Here is a 16,181-nt window from a genome sequence, read left to right as displayed (position 1 = left end):
TACCCAAACTCGCCACGTGGTCATTCGATTCCCTAAAGGCATTCATGCCTTACTGATGTACCCCTCGCCCCTCAGGTTCCATTAATCAACTAATGTATGTCTCGCCCCATCCCTCAGTCTCACCTCTGACTTCATTTGACCCATCCTCCAAGATACATTGTCTGCTCATTGCAGCCTGCCCTCTCTGCCCTCTGACGTCACAGAGTACAAAGTAATAAACAGTCTAAATGTACGGGGTAAAGATAGCCCTGATGCCCTGGAAGAGGGTCGAGCTCGCACTTTGCGCTCGATTGGTGAAATGTGGGACGTGTGCTCCACATGTTACCATCCGCTGTTGGTTTGCAGTCCAGTCATGGTGATCAATGCCCTGCGCGTCACCTGCTGAGGGCACCCGCGAGGGCTCCAGCATCACCAGCAGATAAGGCACCGTCCACAGGTGACGCGTCTGCCCGGTCTAAAGTCCAGGACGGCGCCTTCTGGTCTTCCTCTGGGCGCTATATCCAGAGAAGAGGGTGTTTGCTCTCGTATAAATACCAGCGAGGCACAAGGGGCTGGTACCGGCAGAGGCCAGCCAGCAGGTGTAGAGTCCAGAGGTGAGTTGTGGAAGAGGGGGTTGCGAGGGTCCTGTGAATGCCTGAGACCCAGATGTTATGGTGGGGGGTTATTCTTGTCCTTGAAGGTGCACATCTGCACTCCAGGTACAGGAGAGGTGAGGTCCGCTGCTTTAAGGGGGTTGGGGCACATAACCGGAAGTGGCACTGCCCTGATAGGGGCTTCTGACTTGGGGGCCGGTGGAGGATGGGGCAGCGAAGCTACAGACACAATTCAGTGCTGGAGCGAGGTTTCTAGCTGAGCAGGTTGTGAAAGTCGACATCTGGGCTGTGAGATTCGAGCACTGTAGACTGGGGCTTGGGGCTGATGAGTGGGGGTGCGGGGGCCTGCCCTGAGCTCCAGGGACACGTCAGTGAGTCGGGTGCTGGCTGAGACACGAGAGCTCCTCAGACACCGCAGAGATGAGTGATGCTTCCTGAGGGAGGGGTGAGTGTGTGAGATCAGATATTGCAGTTATGGGAGAGGCTCTGCTTCGGGCATCTTCCGTTCCTCGTGATATCAGGTGGGGGGGGGGGGGGTCTGACACAGAGGGGCGTAGGTTCACTGAGCCACACCCTTCAGTTATGTTACGTTAATGGATATATTACTTGATAAAGCGCAGCGAATCGCGCCTGAAGGGCCATATCGGCGCTGAAGCAACAAACAGAGTAGCAGCCATTAGAACAACCAGGTCTTAAGATGTTTTTTTAAACCTGAAAACTCCGTGCATGCCCTAACGAACAAGGGAGGCTGGTTCTAGTGGTAGGGGCCAGATAGGAAAAAGCTGGTCCACCAAACCTAGACGTAGGAATACGCAGAGGAGAGAGAAGAACTTGACTCTTTGATCTAAGATTTCTTATAGGAAGATATGGAATCAGTTTGTCCTGCAGATATTTTGGTCCATTGCCTGACAAAGCTTTATATCCCAGGCAGATGAGTTTGGAAATGTCTCTTTTCCTTAAGGGAGCCATGGTCAGTGGTAAAGGTCGGTGGTTAAGGGCTGACATGTGAGCACACGGAAGATGGGGAACACTTGGATGGAGTGAGCAGCATGGCTGGGGCGCCTGAGATACTGCAGTGATATGAGCCGACTCCTGACAGGCCAGGATGGGTGGGGCCATTAAAGCCCACAGAGACACTGCGCTGAACTGCGGGGCTTCAGACAGCGAATTCCTAGTCATGCGTGGGTTGGTGTTTCAGCAGACTGAGGTGTTTGATGGAGGGATCTGTGGCTAGGTTGTTGGGCTCTCGACATAAAGGGAGCCCTCTCCCACCAGTGGCTGCAGCCTTTTGGACTCTAAGCCCCTCCTCTCCACTTTTATACTAAGCTCAATATTTTCCCTCCCAGGTTCCACCCCGAAGCTCCTTTCGAAGCTGAAGATGTTTCTGAGATCCATTGGCGTCGTGTTGGCCTTGCTGGCCATTACAGGTAAGAGCAGAATCTTTGGCTTCTGACGTCATCTTTATGTGCTGAGCACTTAACCAGGGTTGGATTGAGATAACAAATAGGCCCGGACAAGCTAAAAAAGTGGCCCACATTTGCATATTGCCTTTCCGCAAAACACTGCTTCTACGAAGTTTTATGAAAACAGGGGGGGGGGGGGGGGGTCTCCTACAGAGACAAGTTTTCTTAACTTCACTTAGATAAAAATAAATACAGGGAATAGTTCACATTGGTGAAACACACCTGAAAACAAGTGAGACCACTTGTGCTCAGGCCCCCTGCCCCGCTCAATCTGCATACACTAATGGGCCAGTCCAGCGAGAGAAAGGAACACTCCAAGAGGGGAAGTCTTACCGGGGGCACTTGTTTTCTGGTTTCATTTTCCACACCCCTTAACTGCTGGTCCATCTCACCCTCTTTCTAATATTTTGCCTTGTGGGTTCACCCGTGCCCATGCAGTAAGGCTTGTTTTAGCCCATTGAATGTAACCTTATGCTGTCTTGTGCCGTTCATTATGGATCCATAGGTCAGCCTTTGTAGCAACCTTATTGTAGACCTGTCCCTTTGTGAAGTGTACTCCAAAAAGAACAGCAGACTGGTGGTCCTCATAAAGCAGATAATGTATGGATTCTTTCTCAAGTGCCTTGTTCTTGCTTATTGTTCCCACAGGGTCCTGCACAGATGTGGGCACTGATGAGGTGGAAGATGGCTTCTGGGATAACTTAAAAGTACTACGCAGCAGCGCGAAGCGGGCAGCGCAACAGATCCAGGAATCGCAAATCAGCAAACAGTTCAAGTAAGCATTGTCTGACAGTACGAACAAAAAAATCCACCTTTATCAATGACCAGTCACTATCCCTCGTGCAAGTTCTATTGCTAATAATCATTACTCCAAGCCCAATTGTTAGTAACCCTTACTGTACTCCCTATTGTTGTAGATCCTTACACTGCAGATTTTTTAATACAGATTTTTACGACAAGGCGCATTGTGACAAATCCTTACATTAAAACCCATGGTTCACGATTCTTAAAGCCCCATGGTTAAATATCTTTAAATAAACCCTAACCATTGGAATCTCCACAGTGGCTTTATTTTTACCGATCCATTAGCCAGGTCCCCAAGCTCAACTTCTTACGACCAGGGCCAGTTGTCAGATATGGCACCAACAAGCCCCTTTGTTGTATGTTCCTCAACCGCGTCCTGCTCCAGAACTCTTTCAACCGAGTCAAATTGTTTGGAATCCATACACAAAACTGTCCTGTGCAGACATAGCATCTGGCCCCTTTCTAGATGCCCCCCAGTCAAGCACAGTCAATGGAAATCGTCCAAAGAGCAGGGATGCTGGAATTCCTATTAACTGCAGGTTTTCCACCAAGCAAGATTCATTAGGTCTTATTGTTGAATGTCCTTCAGTCCTTCCCTATCTTCCTTCATCATGCTCCATTGTTAGACATCTTTCTAGCAATTCCTCTCCTTTGGAAACTGTCCACGAAGACCCCTGTTGAAAACAAATACATCTTTTCATTGTGGCTATGCCCCATTCAAACCCAATTCATATTTTGAATGTAACTTGCAGTCTTTCTTTAACGTCATCGTTAGATGCCCCTTTTTTAAGCCCATGTGTTCAGAAATTCCTTTGCAAAGCTCAGTTGATAGACACGCATAGGCTAATCTTTCGTATTAAAACTCCATGCTTGAATGTTATCCACCCCGTCTTTCTTTTTGGGGATTAAAAAGTCGATTTTAGTGGAAGCTTTCACGAGCACTGGTTTCCTGCTTTAGGTTAGGTAGTGTCTTCAAAGTCTCATACCCCGACTCATATCCACAAGAGTCTTAATTAGGTCCTAATTTGTCCTTTGTCTGCCCTTTAAACCTTTTTCTTTTTTACTTATTTTTTGTTAAACAGTTGCTCAGTGCTACAGTAAACATAAATGGGTTATCATGTACAGAGTAGACATAAAAGAGCAAAGTACAGTACGATTGGCATAACCACTAGGATACATAAGGATAAGAATTGTGCATACCGTTGTTAGCAATGCTATATGATGGAATTTCGACAGTGACCCCAGTTCTGCACTCAAGGTATGGTCCACCCCTTTTTGTAGGGCTTCCTCTTTTCCCTGTATATACACTAACTGTCCCAGTCTTTCTCCCATTTTTTGGGCTGCCCTGACTCTGGTACACCACATGTTTAGCCCTTTGGCACCATTCCCCGCCAGCTTCCCATTCCGCAATGCGTGTCATCCCACTCGCTCCCCTGCCAGGGCTAAAGTTCTCTTGGCAATCCTGGAGGGCAACGTAAGCCATATTTCTTTTATTTAGGCCACTCCTCTCCACCACTTATACATAGGAGGTGCCACCTGGCAGTCAGTGGCATGTTGAATCCAGTGGCATTGGCCATGATTTAAACCTCCCCCTCCAGTAGTGTTGTATTTCCGGACATTCCCAGAAGTATGCGAACAAAGGACTCTGTCTCACCACAACCCCTAGCACAAAGGGTGGTGTCGCAACTTCCCAAGGCGATGCAGAAGCGTACTGGAATAGTATGATCTATGGTATATTCACAATTCAATGAGGTGGCACAGAGCCCATATGGCCATCTCTCTGGGACTTTGTATAGTCGCCAACCAATCCTCTTCTTCTATAAGTCCAAGGTCTCCCTCCCATGCTTCCCGCAGCTTCTGCAGAGGGTCGGGGGAATTACTCCTCATGTTCTTATCGGTCAAGGATCCCGCCCTCTCTGTCATGGGGTTCAAGAGGACCCGATCCTCTAAAGGTGCCGACTTTGGTAATTGCTCCATCTCCAGTATGTAGTGCCTAAGAGTGTGACCCAATTGTAAATATTTAAGCATTTATGATTCAGCAATCTCATACTGCTGCTGTAGAGCCTCAAATCTGAGTAATGCTTGCCCTTTCCACCCCCCCCAGTAGTTAGAATGGCTATTAGTTTCTGTTTGGAGAACCCCTTCAGATCCCGAACCTCTTGCAGAAGGTCTCTGTCTGTCAGTTTGTTGTCCCATCCCAGGAATCTAGTGGCTTCTCACCATGTCCTTACCATCAGCTGTGTAGGGCATGGAAGGGCACCCTCATGTCCTTTTCCATAACGCAGTGAGGAGCAGCGCGAGTGCTGAGCCTGCACTGTACGCAGGCTCAGTACTGTCCGAGAACACCCAGTCATTTATTAGTATTTACTATCAATTGTGCCACCCAGTAATATCTGCATATATCTTGGACCGCCAGACCCCCTTCATAAACCCCTCTCTGGAGCTTGCAGAGTGCGATTCTTGAACTGCCCCGGTCCCACGGGAGTTGCCGTAGTGAGCCATCAACTTTCTTAAAGAAGTCAAGGGAGATTTTATATGGGGTATTCTGTAAATCATTTAGCAATCTTGGGAGGGTCATCATCTTAAAGAACCCCTGCCTGCCCATCAGGGAGATTGGAAGCATTCACCAGTGAGCGACATCATTTCAGAGGCGGTCCAGCTGCGGGAAGCTGTTCCTTTTCAGAAATTCTTCTGCGTCTCTGGTGATGTAGATGCCCAAGTATCAGAAGCCATCTTGCACTGTTGAGGCTATAAATCTCGAAGTCAGTCTGGGGATACCGCCCTTTATGGGAAAAATTAGGGACTTTTCCTAGTTAATTTCATAGCCAGGGTATCCCTTAAAGAGTTGGAAGATGTGCAAGGTGCTATCCACTGTGGAGCAGGGCTGTGGGGCATCTAACAGGATATCAGCAGCATATAGAGAGATCCTCTCTTCCCAGTCCCGGCCTCTGCTGATATCTTGTATAAGAAAGTCCTGGTGAACCCATGCCACTAGAGGTTCAAGGGCAAATATCATTGAGGCAGTGAGCAGGCCTGCCTTGTGCCCCTATGAAAAACAAAGGGTCATAACAGTTCATTATTGACCCACACCTATTCCAGTGGGTCTTGATATAGAAGCTGGATCCATTTACAATATCGAGGTCCAAAGTCTAGCGTTATCTGAGCAGCAAAGTGAAAGCTCCATTCAGTGCTATTAAATGCCACCTGAGCATCCAATAAGAGCAATACGGCCTGTTCAGCTTGTGTAGCCTCAGTCATATGAGGTACTCCTAAGAAAGACCTCAGGTGTAATTGGATACCCCTGTGTGGCATAAAGCCAGACTGATCTGGATGTATCACTGTAGTTATAACTGGCTGCAGTCTGTTGGCCAGGATCTTGGCCAGGAACTTTGCCTATCAATTTAACAACCAGGTTGGTCTGTAGAAGCTACAGGCTGCAGTTGGCTTTTCTTTTTGGGGATAACCACTATGTTAGCGGTTCTTTGATCTTCCGGCAGGCGACCCACCTCCTGGGCCTCCTTGAACATATTTAGCATGTGTCCTGCTACATTATTCGCACTCATATAGTTCCACTGGTAGGCTGTTAGGCCCTGCCTCCTTTCCCCGACTGCAGGTCTCGGATTGCCTGTTTAACTTCTTTTGCACTTAGGTCTTTCTCCAAAGCTGCTCAATCTTTGCCTGAGAGAGCCGGAAGGGGGGGGTGTTTTAGAAGGCCAACGCAATCTTCCCCCACCCTAACAGTCGCAGACGTACTTATATATCTTCATAATATGTAGCAAACGACTCTGCTATCGTTGCACCTGCACAAAAACAATCATCATCTCAGAGCAGGCACCCTTGCAAAATGACGCAAAGATGTCTGTGCTGCTGCATGGCTGATCTTTCTACGCAGGCACGGGGGCAAGGACAGGAATCCCCAGTTTCTTGTAGATGCAGTTTATTACTGCCCTTTATTTTGATGCACGGCAGTGCAGCAGAAATGCTAGCTTTGCTACTATGCATCAGAATATTGTAAATAGGCCCTTAGAGTCTCTATCTAGTGCTGGGCCCATTGTCGCATTGGAGTCCACTTCTAATATGAGGATCCCAGGGGCACTTCCATCAGGATAGCCCTAGGGCGGGAAAAGTCTCTGGGTGATACCTCTGCATGGTATATAGACTGAGCAGATGTTGAGCGTGTGCCTCTCCCAAGTACCCGTCTGTGCCACAAAGGGACCCAGCTGGTCAGTCCAAGTGCGTCAAGGGATATAAGGCACCGATTTTGTTAGCAATATGCCTGCGCCCCTCGAGTTGGTGATCCATGGCCTCATAATGGTTGCCCTTCAAGTGAGTCTCCTGTAGAAGAACTATGTCTGGGACATCTCTACGGAGGTATTTTAGCACTAATATTAATTTAATTGTGTTGCCTAAGCCATTTAGGCACCACGTTAGGACCTTCACTGCTGAGTGAGGTGTACCATCTAGCGTGATATAGTGTACAGGGCTGTCTCCGCGTGTAATGGCAGAGTAAAAATCCTACCCTTTCCCAGCATGTCCCCGATCACTGTCCTTATGTGCCTATGCTCACTGAGCTGAAGAAAACAGAAGATAGAACAAAAACTGAAATGAATCTGATATACCCAATGTTGTAACTCCCCCAGCCTGCTACCCTGCACAGTAGGCTCAGAGCTGCCCACCACAAACCCAACATGTAGAGCGCCTGTTGTCCAAATGATATCATGCAATTATTTAGGGCTGGCCAGCACCACCTCGAGGGCTGCACTGGTATGATCATGTTACTGTACCCCTTCGCCTTTCTTAGGTTCTCTGCTTCAAATATAACAGCATCATAAATCTACTCTCCCCCCTCCCGGAGTTCCCTTTGTCTCCTACCTGGGCAGGCAAATCCAATCACAAAATACCTGATGCAAAATCATGCAGCCACAATCCTTCTTTATCCTGGGTGTCTGACGGGTCGACCAGCTCCACTGAGTGACATGACATAGCTGTCAAGCCATGGAGTCCAGTTCTCAGCCCTTTCTCCAAGCCCCATCCTCGATCTGTCCCTCATTGCAAACAAGTCCCTCCTCTTCCAGCTAATCGATTGGGTGCCCTTCCCCCCTCTCGTTGAGACCGATGACCAGCAGTGTACCAACCCTCTGGAGGGGTGAAGTGCCACAATTTGCCTTTTGCCACATCTTCAAGCATTACTGGATAGAGCATCATGTACTTAAGTTCTTTGCCACAGAGTACTTTATTACCTTTTTCAAAGCTTCTGCGCTGGCACTGAACTTGCAGGGTGAAATCGGCAAAGAAGCGCACCGTAGCATTTTCATAGGTCTTGTTACCATGAGAAAAGGCTGCCTGTAGGATAGTGTCCCTCTCACAGCATTTAAAGATCCTGGCTATAATTGTTAATGGAGAGGCTCCAGGTTTCAACTTTCGGACAGGCGCCATGAGTGCATGCTCAATAGAAAAGAAGTTCAAGAAGCGTTTAGTGTGCACAGTATTGACTAAAAGGTCTTCTAGAAAGAGCTAAGCACTGAGCCCCTCCTTCCCCTTGGGAGCTCCTACTACCGTGATTTTATTCCTGCAAGCTCTGCCTTCTTGGTCTTCTAGTTTTGCTGCAATTATTGCGTGTTTTTTCGTGAGGTATTGCACTTGCTCATCCTGCTTTTTGGAAGTGGATTATAGCAAGTTAATATGGGATTTGGATGTATTCCCTTTTTGGGAAATCTTTTTAAAGTCTACTTTGTGGAGTTTAACATCGACAGTCGCAGTATCTAACATAGGTTCAATGGTACTCTTGAGGTCACATATAGCACCATGATGGCACTGGAAGGGCTCCCTCATTTCTGTTTGTTCTGCCTGTTCTCCGGGTGCCTCAGAGGCTGGCTTTGGTATGGCATATCTATCCATTTTGTTGGTCTGTGAGTGCACCACTCCCCTAGCCCTAACCATAGCCCGAAGGACAGTGTTGCCAGGTCCTCCTCACAGAGCATGCCAGACCCTGTTTTCAACTGCGCCTCTGGTGCCCAAGCGACACCACACTGGTAAATCGCTGTTTGGCTAAATCCTCACGTGGCACAACTAGTATCTGCAATTCCAGAGTGTCCTCCTCAGGACCCCCAGTTCTGGTTGCTTGTTTAGGGTTCGCCACAGCACCTTACTGTTTAGCCTTATGTGGGCCCCTCCGGGTTCCCAGTTTGATCTCCTGTCAAGTGGCAGGTCTAAGTTGGGTCATCGGTATGACATACAAGTGGGCCATCGCATCCAAAGGGCTGAGCCACTGCACCTCACAATTACTAGAAGCCATGGCCCCCTCCAGCCAAATCATGTACGGCTTCCTGATGCTCCTCTCAATGCCCAGGCACAGCTTAGCACCCTGTCACACAGTGCTGTGTTTAAGGTGACATCTAGGCCTGTAGGTTGTTCCTCCGTCAGCGCATTCATGTTGCACCTGGAATCCCTCTTCAGGTTCTCGTAGGGCACTACCTAGTGCCGCATGGCTTCCTCCCAGTGCTCCCAACTCGCCAGTCCAGAAGTTTTGTAGGGGGGCAGGCCCCCAAAGGAGAAAGGGCACAAATAGGGAGGGCTGGGGAGAGAAGAGAACCAGGCACAGATCAATTGAGCTTGTTAAGCACATCACTCTAATCACCACTGTAATGATCCATCGTCCAGCTGCCAGCCAGCAGTGTTCAGGAGGGGTCATCACTCGTTTTCTTTGCAGCACAGCCCCTGGCACCACTCTGGTATGCTATTTTAGCCACCAGCTCTCCCCTGCACCCACGAGGCTGCCCTTTCCATTGCTAGAAATGGGAGCCCTATGATATTTTTGTATCCATGCACCTCCCTCAGTCACACTGGTCCCGGGGGCACAGGGTGTCTCTGCAATCTGTTCACTTTGCCCGGTAAGGCCCAATCTGTGATATGTCCCCCCCCTGCACAGTGCAGCACGCATGCAAAGTCGGAAAAGGAAGGACAATCTACTGTTTTTAGTAAATTAGGTTTAGCATGAGAAACCTTAGGTGGTTTCATGGGAATGCCCGTGTAACACCCTTGGTACGCCCCCATGGTGCAAAGTAATGTGAAGCAGCACTATGCACTACTCCGCATTACTTTAACATTATTTCCAGAACTAAACAAGTTTAGCGCTGGAAAGTTAATTAGGAAAAAAAGATTTTGCACCTTTTTGCGTCATTTGGGTGATGCAAACACGGCGCAAAATCTTAGTAAATCTCCCCCTAAGTGCGCAGCCATCTTGGCTGGTGCCAAGCCATGCCCCTGTAATTAAAATCTTTAACCTCACCTCTCCTTTTTATGGCCACAAGCTCTGAGGTTTCTTAATGTACCTCTACAATATTCCACTAACATGTCTTCTAAATTTAAATGCCTGTTCCAGCTTTGATAGCATTCTAGTTTTATTTTGAAGACTATGGGTTTCATATACCCTTTTTGCTTCTATTATCTGCATATCTCAGCAGTGACAGGGAGCTTTCAGCCATATCACAATTCTCTAACCTCTAGTGCTGCTCACACCAGCTTTGAGGCTTTGGTTTTGACACACAGACTAACAGTTGGTCCATTTCCTTGGACAGACTGCATAAGATCACTGGGTTCCGGGACCCCATTGTCCCAGTGCCATGCCCTCGCCAGCGCCCCTCTATTCCATGACTCTATTGAGTAACCCACCCGGTTGTTATACTTACTGAGTAAGGGATCTAAGTAAAATGATTGTATAGTTCAACCTTAGAGAATTGAGCTAGTTGAGAAACTTCCAAGACCATTTTGGATTTTATTGTTCAATAGAAGAAATTTTAGGATGCAGATATTGGAGGAAGAGGAGAGAGGAAAGGGGAAAAAAGGTTAGCTGTCATATACTAAAAATATAGGATATTTCATCTGAATTAGTAATATTGATCAATTTTTTAATTGTTTTTCCTTAGCACCCTCCTTCAGGAAAACCTCCATGATGTTCCTCTTTATGCTGCACACCTACAAAGCCAGCTAGTTCCTTTCACCGCCCAGCTCCATGCACGGCTCTCCCAAGACTCAGAGAAACTAAAGGAGCAGATACGCCTGGAGCTGGAGGAGTTACGGTTGAAGGTGTCACCATATGCAGATGATATCCACAAGCAGCTTAACAAGAACATTGAGGAGCTACAGCTGAAGCTGACTCCATATGCTGAGGAGTTTGCTAGTCGGGTACAGGAAAATGCAGGGGAGATTCGTCAGGTGCTCACCCCATATGCCGAGGAACTTGCCACTCGTGTCCAGAAAAATGCAGAGGAGCTTCGTCTCCAGCTCACCCCATACACTGAGGAGCTTCAAGCTAGACTTAAGGAAAATATGAATAACTTCCAGGCAGCATTCATTCCGTATGCTGAGGAGCTTGAGGCCAGACTTCAGGAAAATGTTGACCACCTCCAAGCAGTGATCAAGCCATACACTGAGGATCTTGAGGCCAAACTCCAGGAAAAGATGAACAGCCTCCAGACTGAACTCTCACCATATGCCGAACAGCTTCAGGCCAAACTGCAAGAAAATGTGGGCAATCTGCATTTGGCCCTTAGCCCGTATGCTGAGGAACTTCAGGGAAAGATCTGTGAAAAAGCACAGCAGATGAAGAAGAACCTGAGCCCTTACAGTGATGAGGTCCTGGCGAAGATTGAGCAGAACATTGAGGAGCTGCAGAAGCATTTGACACCGTACGCACAGAATGTCAAAGAACACCTCAACCAAAAGATTGAGATCATGGCCTTCCAGATGCAGAAAAACATAGAGGATATGAGAACCAAGTTCTCTGTCAATGTGGAAGACATGAGACAGCAAATACTCTCCTCCACCAACCAAATCAAAGAGAAACTTCACTTGGACGACATTGGGCAGAATTTATCACCGTACTTGGAAGACTTTAACAAGAAAGTGAACCAGAGGATCGAGGAGTTCAGCCTGTCAGCTTCCCCATATGGAGAGGATCTAAAAACAATGATCATCCAGAGAGCTGAAGAGATGAGGAGGAATCTGGATCCATACACTAGTCAAATCCAGGATGAGTTGGACATGCTTGAAAGGGGCGTAAGGGATAAGATCATCTCCTTCCTGAACAGGTATGAACAGGCTGAGAACTGATGGGCCCATCGACCGGCACCAATATTCGGAAGAACCCACTGTTATTTAACAGACAACACATCCATGCTCATTAGCAGATTTAATAATAAGGCTGTGCAGAAACTCCAAACTCCATTCCTGAGAATATTTGCAAAATAAAATAATGAAACATCCTCTTCAAAGCTGCACATGACCAATAAAATAGATTTTGTGAACCACAGTTCAAGCCTGGTTAATGTGTCTACTGTTGAATTGTTTCTCTTGTTGAATAGCTGGAATGTGCCCCCTGACATTATCCTATATACATTCGTTTAGTTCGAGGCTGAGGTTAGGGGCTATGGTTTGTGGTTGTGATGAGGGTTTGGAATAGGGTCTTTGGGACTGGGTTAGAATAAATTAATATTTATGTTGGGGTAGAAGGTTGGGAATCAGGACTAAGGCTGGTGTTAGATGGTTAGGGTTAGAGTTAGGGTTTTAATTAGGGGTTAGGGCAGAGGGTTGCAATTGAGTTTAGGGTTTTAAGGCTACGGGAGCTGGTAATGAAAAGGCATTGACAATAATATGGTGTTGATTGTGGTGGTAAATAACAAATTGATATGTAAAGTCATGAAGATGAGTAGGCCACAATGTAATTGTGGATGGTGCAGTGGTTACAGCTGATTTGACATATTTATTGATGCAACCTGTGCAGTAGAAGCAGTCCACTGTTAAATTGCTGCTTCACTGCACCCACGGGCGAGGGAAGGACCACAAAAAAGAACTTTCTACATTTCTTATAATTTGACTAGACTCACAGCAAGAGGACTCGCTTACTAGCAATGGTGTGAACAGGGGATGCACATGTGTATTTGTTCACTCTTTCAACAGACAGAAGAACACTTGTTGCGGAATATCAAGGACATTTACAGTAAACAGGTGCTTCAGACATTCTGGCAGGATTGGGGGCAAAAAATCACGTGCCAGTTTCCCCCTTGAGCTTCTCGTGTGGCTGGATATGAGACAGTGACATGTTAGGTTTCAGCTTGACATGGGCCTGCTCCTTCCACATCCACGCGACCCTCGAAGAGTCATTTACCTTTTGGAAAATATATTGCTTTCCCTGGATAAAGTATGGCGGACATGCGGTGCATGTCTAAAACGCCTTTACAAGTGTTTTTCAGATCCCGGCAAACAACCATTAAGATGCATGACAGCAAATTAACAACAAGCATTTGCAATGCAATGGGTCTCGCATTTACACCAGTTTGAGCTATTGACATTGTACATGACAATACCTTTGATTTCTGTTTTTGTTTTTAAAACATAAATAAAAGGCATTGTCATTTACAATGCCAATAGCTTAAACTCTTGTATATCGAACAAGGAGGTATTCTATATATCTGTAGTGATAGTGATCTCACACTTATATCTGCAGTGATGGTGATATCATATCTATATCAGCAGTGATAGTGATCTCACACCTATATCTGCAGTGATAGTAATCTCACACCTATATCTTAGAAGTAATTGTGATCTCACACCTATATATCTGCAGTGATAGTGATCTCACACCTAATCTGCAGTGATGTTGATCTCACACCTATATCTGCACTGCTAGTGATCTCACAGCTATATCTGCAGTAATGGTGATCTCACACCTATACCTGCAGTGATATTGATCTCACACCTATATCTACAGTGATAGTGATCTCACACCTATATCTGCAGTGACGTGATCTCACACCTATATCTGTAGTAATATTGATCTCACATCGATATCTGAAGTAATGGTGTTCTCACACCTATATCTGCAGTCATGGTGATCTGACACCAATAGCTACAGTGATAGTGATCTGACACCTATATCTGCAGTGACGGTGAACTCACACCTATATCTGCAGTAATAGTGATCGCACACCTCTATCTACAGTGATAGTGATCGCACACCTATATCTGCAGTGATGTGCTCTCACACCTATATCTGCAGTAATTTTGATCTCACACCTATTTCTGAAGTAATGGTGTTCTCACACCTATATCTGCAGTGATATTGATCTGACACCAATAGCTACAGTGATAGTGATCTGACACCTATATCTGCAGTGACGGTGATCTCACAGCTATATCTGCAGTAATAGTGATCGCACACCTATATCTGCAGTGATAGTGATCTCACACCTATATCTGGTGTAATGGTGATCTCACACCAATATCTACAGTGATAGAGATCTCACACCTATATCTGCAATGATAGTGATCCCATACCTGTATCTGCAGTGTTAGTGAGCTCACACCTATATCTGCAGTGATAGTGATCTTACTCCTATATCTGAGGTGATAGTGATATCATACCTATATCTGAAGTAAAGGTGACCTCACACCTATATCTGTAGTGATAGTGATCTCACACCTATATGTGCAGTGATGGTGAACTCACACCAATATCTACAGTGATGGAGCTCTCACACCTATATCTGCGGTGATAGTGATCTAATACCTATATCTGCAGTGATAGTGATCTCACACCAATATCTGCAGTGATGGTGATCTCACACCAATATCTACAGTGATAGAGATCTCAGTTGGCAACTGGAACTTTTTGGCTATGCACTCGTGTTCCCACATAATGAAGCGAGACCAGACTCTTGTCGTAAACATTTCTGCCTTTCCAGTTACTGACGGCATTGTCTGGGATGCTGTGGATTTCCAAATTCACTGCCCGACAGAGATTATTAACATACCAAATGTACTTCATGTATACATGGGTGTTGTAGTGAAACAGAACATACGTTCAGACGACTGGGATGTGCAGGTAGTACAATCTTTATTTTCAGATTTGAAGTATTATGCTGCCTTTGATGCTGACGATTTGAATTTAAATACTTCTAATTATGCCGATTTATATTGCTATCAGCATTTTGGACACCACTTCCTACATAAGGCAAATTCATTTAGAAATGGGTTTAATTACACACAATGGGAACATTGAACAACTCCATTAGAAGGCAGCTCCAAAACTCTGTTAAGGAAATTTACATATTTTACAGATTTTGATAGGTTAAATCTGGAGTCGTTTTATTTTAAATTGAACATTTCATCTAGTCCCAAGGTGATGTTGACTCACACAAAATTGTCATATTCCAATTCCTTTATAGATAAATTATTACTTGGTGGCTATGAACATTGGGAGGCCACCGTTGATTTGAAATCCGTCTGGGATTCTAGACCCTGGCAGGTTTGTGGCACTGAAGCCTTACATCGGGCGTTCCTTATCCCAACACAAATTCTGCTTTCGAATGATCACATATATCAAACAACCTGTTTTGGCTTAGCCACTAAAAAGCAGATGAATGCCCCTACCATTCCTACCCTCGCTATGTATCATAACTGGAGCTTGCATACTGATTACTCCATTGAATAATTGCAAGCTTTATTTCAGAATATGACATTTAATGTTTCCAGGTTAGATCCACTAAGATGGCTGGTTTGGCAGACAACTTCTGATGCCTGCCAATTACGTTTGTATAACACAGTTCCAGGTTACAAACAGGTTAGACCTGACCCACGGTTTGCAAATACACACTCGATACCACGTACTCTGAGGGTAAGTTATGTCAAAATTGGTTACAGCACTCATCCTTATCATCCGTGAAACAACATTTATCTTTGTTAGCTAATAACATTGATTTGGCAGACTTCATCAAGGGACTGGCTAGTCCCAGGAGAAAGAGATTTATTTACGCAGCTTACAATGAAATTTGAAAGATATCTCAAATTGAAGCTGCTTCATGCTTAAGGGAAATAGATCAAGCAAATTTAGAAAAAGTACTTGCTGTAGTTGACAATAGTATTAACGCAATGTCTTTCCGCATTTACACCTTAGATAATATTGTTTCATCTGTTGTTGATATTGTTCAAGATGATGTGTCTGTTTTGTATCATGCAAAAATAACAGTTGATGGACAGAATGCAGAACAATGTCGTACATTCACCCCAGTACAGAGATCTGGGCCTAAATCCATCGTTTTTTTCCACTCCACACCACCCCAGTTCAGACATGGCCATATGCAAATCAGCCTTGACCCTGTGCCTCATGGGAACAGTCCAGCCCGACCTACCAAGCCATGTCTTTCCTGGACTGGAATCAAGCATCCTAGGGCCGGTTTCTGGCTATCAGCCGTCTTCAGCCAGGACAGCTTGACTCCAGTGGTGTGGAGAGCATGGGACTCACGTCTGAGCATTCCCATCCCAC

At 46.0% G+C, this 16,181-nt stretch overlaps 1 protein-coding gene across 1 annotated transcript; it reads left to right on the top strand.

The window, feature by feature from the left end:
- Positions 1-499: 499 nt before the first annotated feature.
- On the top strand, positions 500-12,170 carry LOC147731666 (uncharacterized). Its single transcript, XM_086956805.1, has 4 exons — positions 500-593; positions 1,940-2,020; positions 2,705-2,831; positions 10,786-12,170. The coding sequence occupies exons 2-4, from the start codon at positions 1,972-1,974 to the stop codon at positions 11,969-11,971; spliced, it is 1,362 nt and encodes a 453-aa protein (XP_086812931.1). The 5' UTR covers positions 500-593; positions 1,940-1,971; the 3' UTR covers positions 11,972-12,170.
- The last annotated feature ends 4,011 nt before the right edge of the window (positions 12,171-16,181 follow it).

The sequence above is a fragment of the Lissotriton vulgaris genome, chromosome 2_1, assembly GCF_964263255.1.
Source record: "Lissotriton vulgaris chromosome 2_1, aLisVul1.2, whole genome shotgun sequence".
Lineage (NCBI taxonomy): Eukaryota > Metazoa > Chordata > Amphibia > Caudata > Salamandridae > Lissotriton > Lissotriton vulgaris.
This window is presented reverse-complemented; position numbering and strand designations above follow the sequence as displayed.

Coding starts and splice junctions, on each gene's coding strand:
- LOC147731666 (XM_086956805.1), top strand. CDS start 1,972: ATGTTTCTGAGATCCATTGGCGTCGTGTTGGCCTTGCTGGCCATTACA. Junction 2,021..2,704: donor GGCCTTGCTGGCCATTACAG/GTAAGAGCAGAA, acceptor TTGTTCCCACAG/GGTCCTGCACAGATGTGGGC. Junction 2,832..10,785: donor CAAATCAGCAAACAGTTCAA/GTAAGCATTGTC, acceptor GTTTTTCCTTAG/CACCCTCCTTCAGGAAAACC.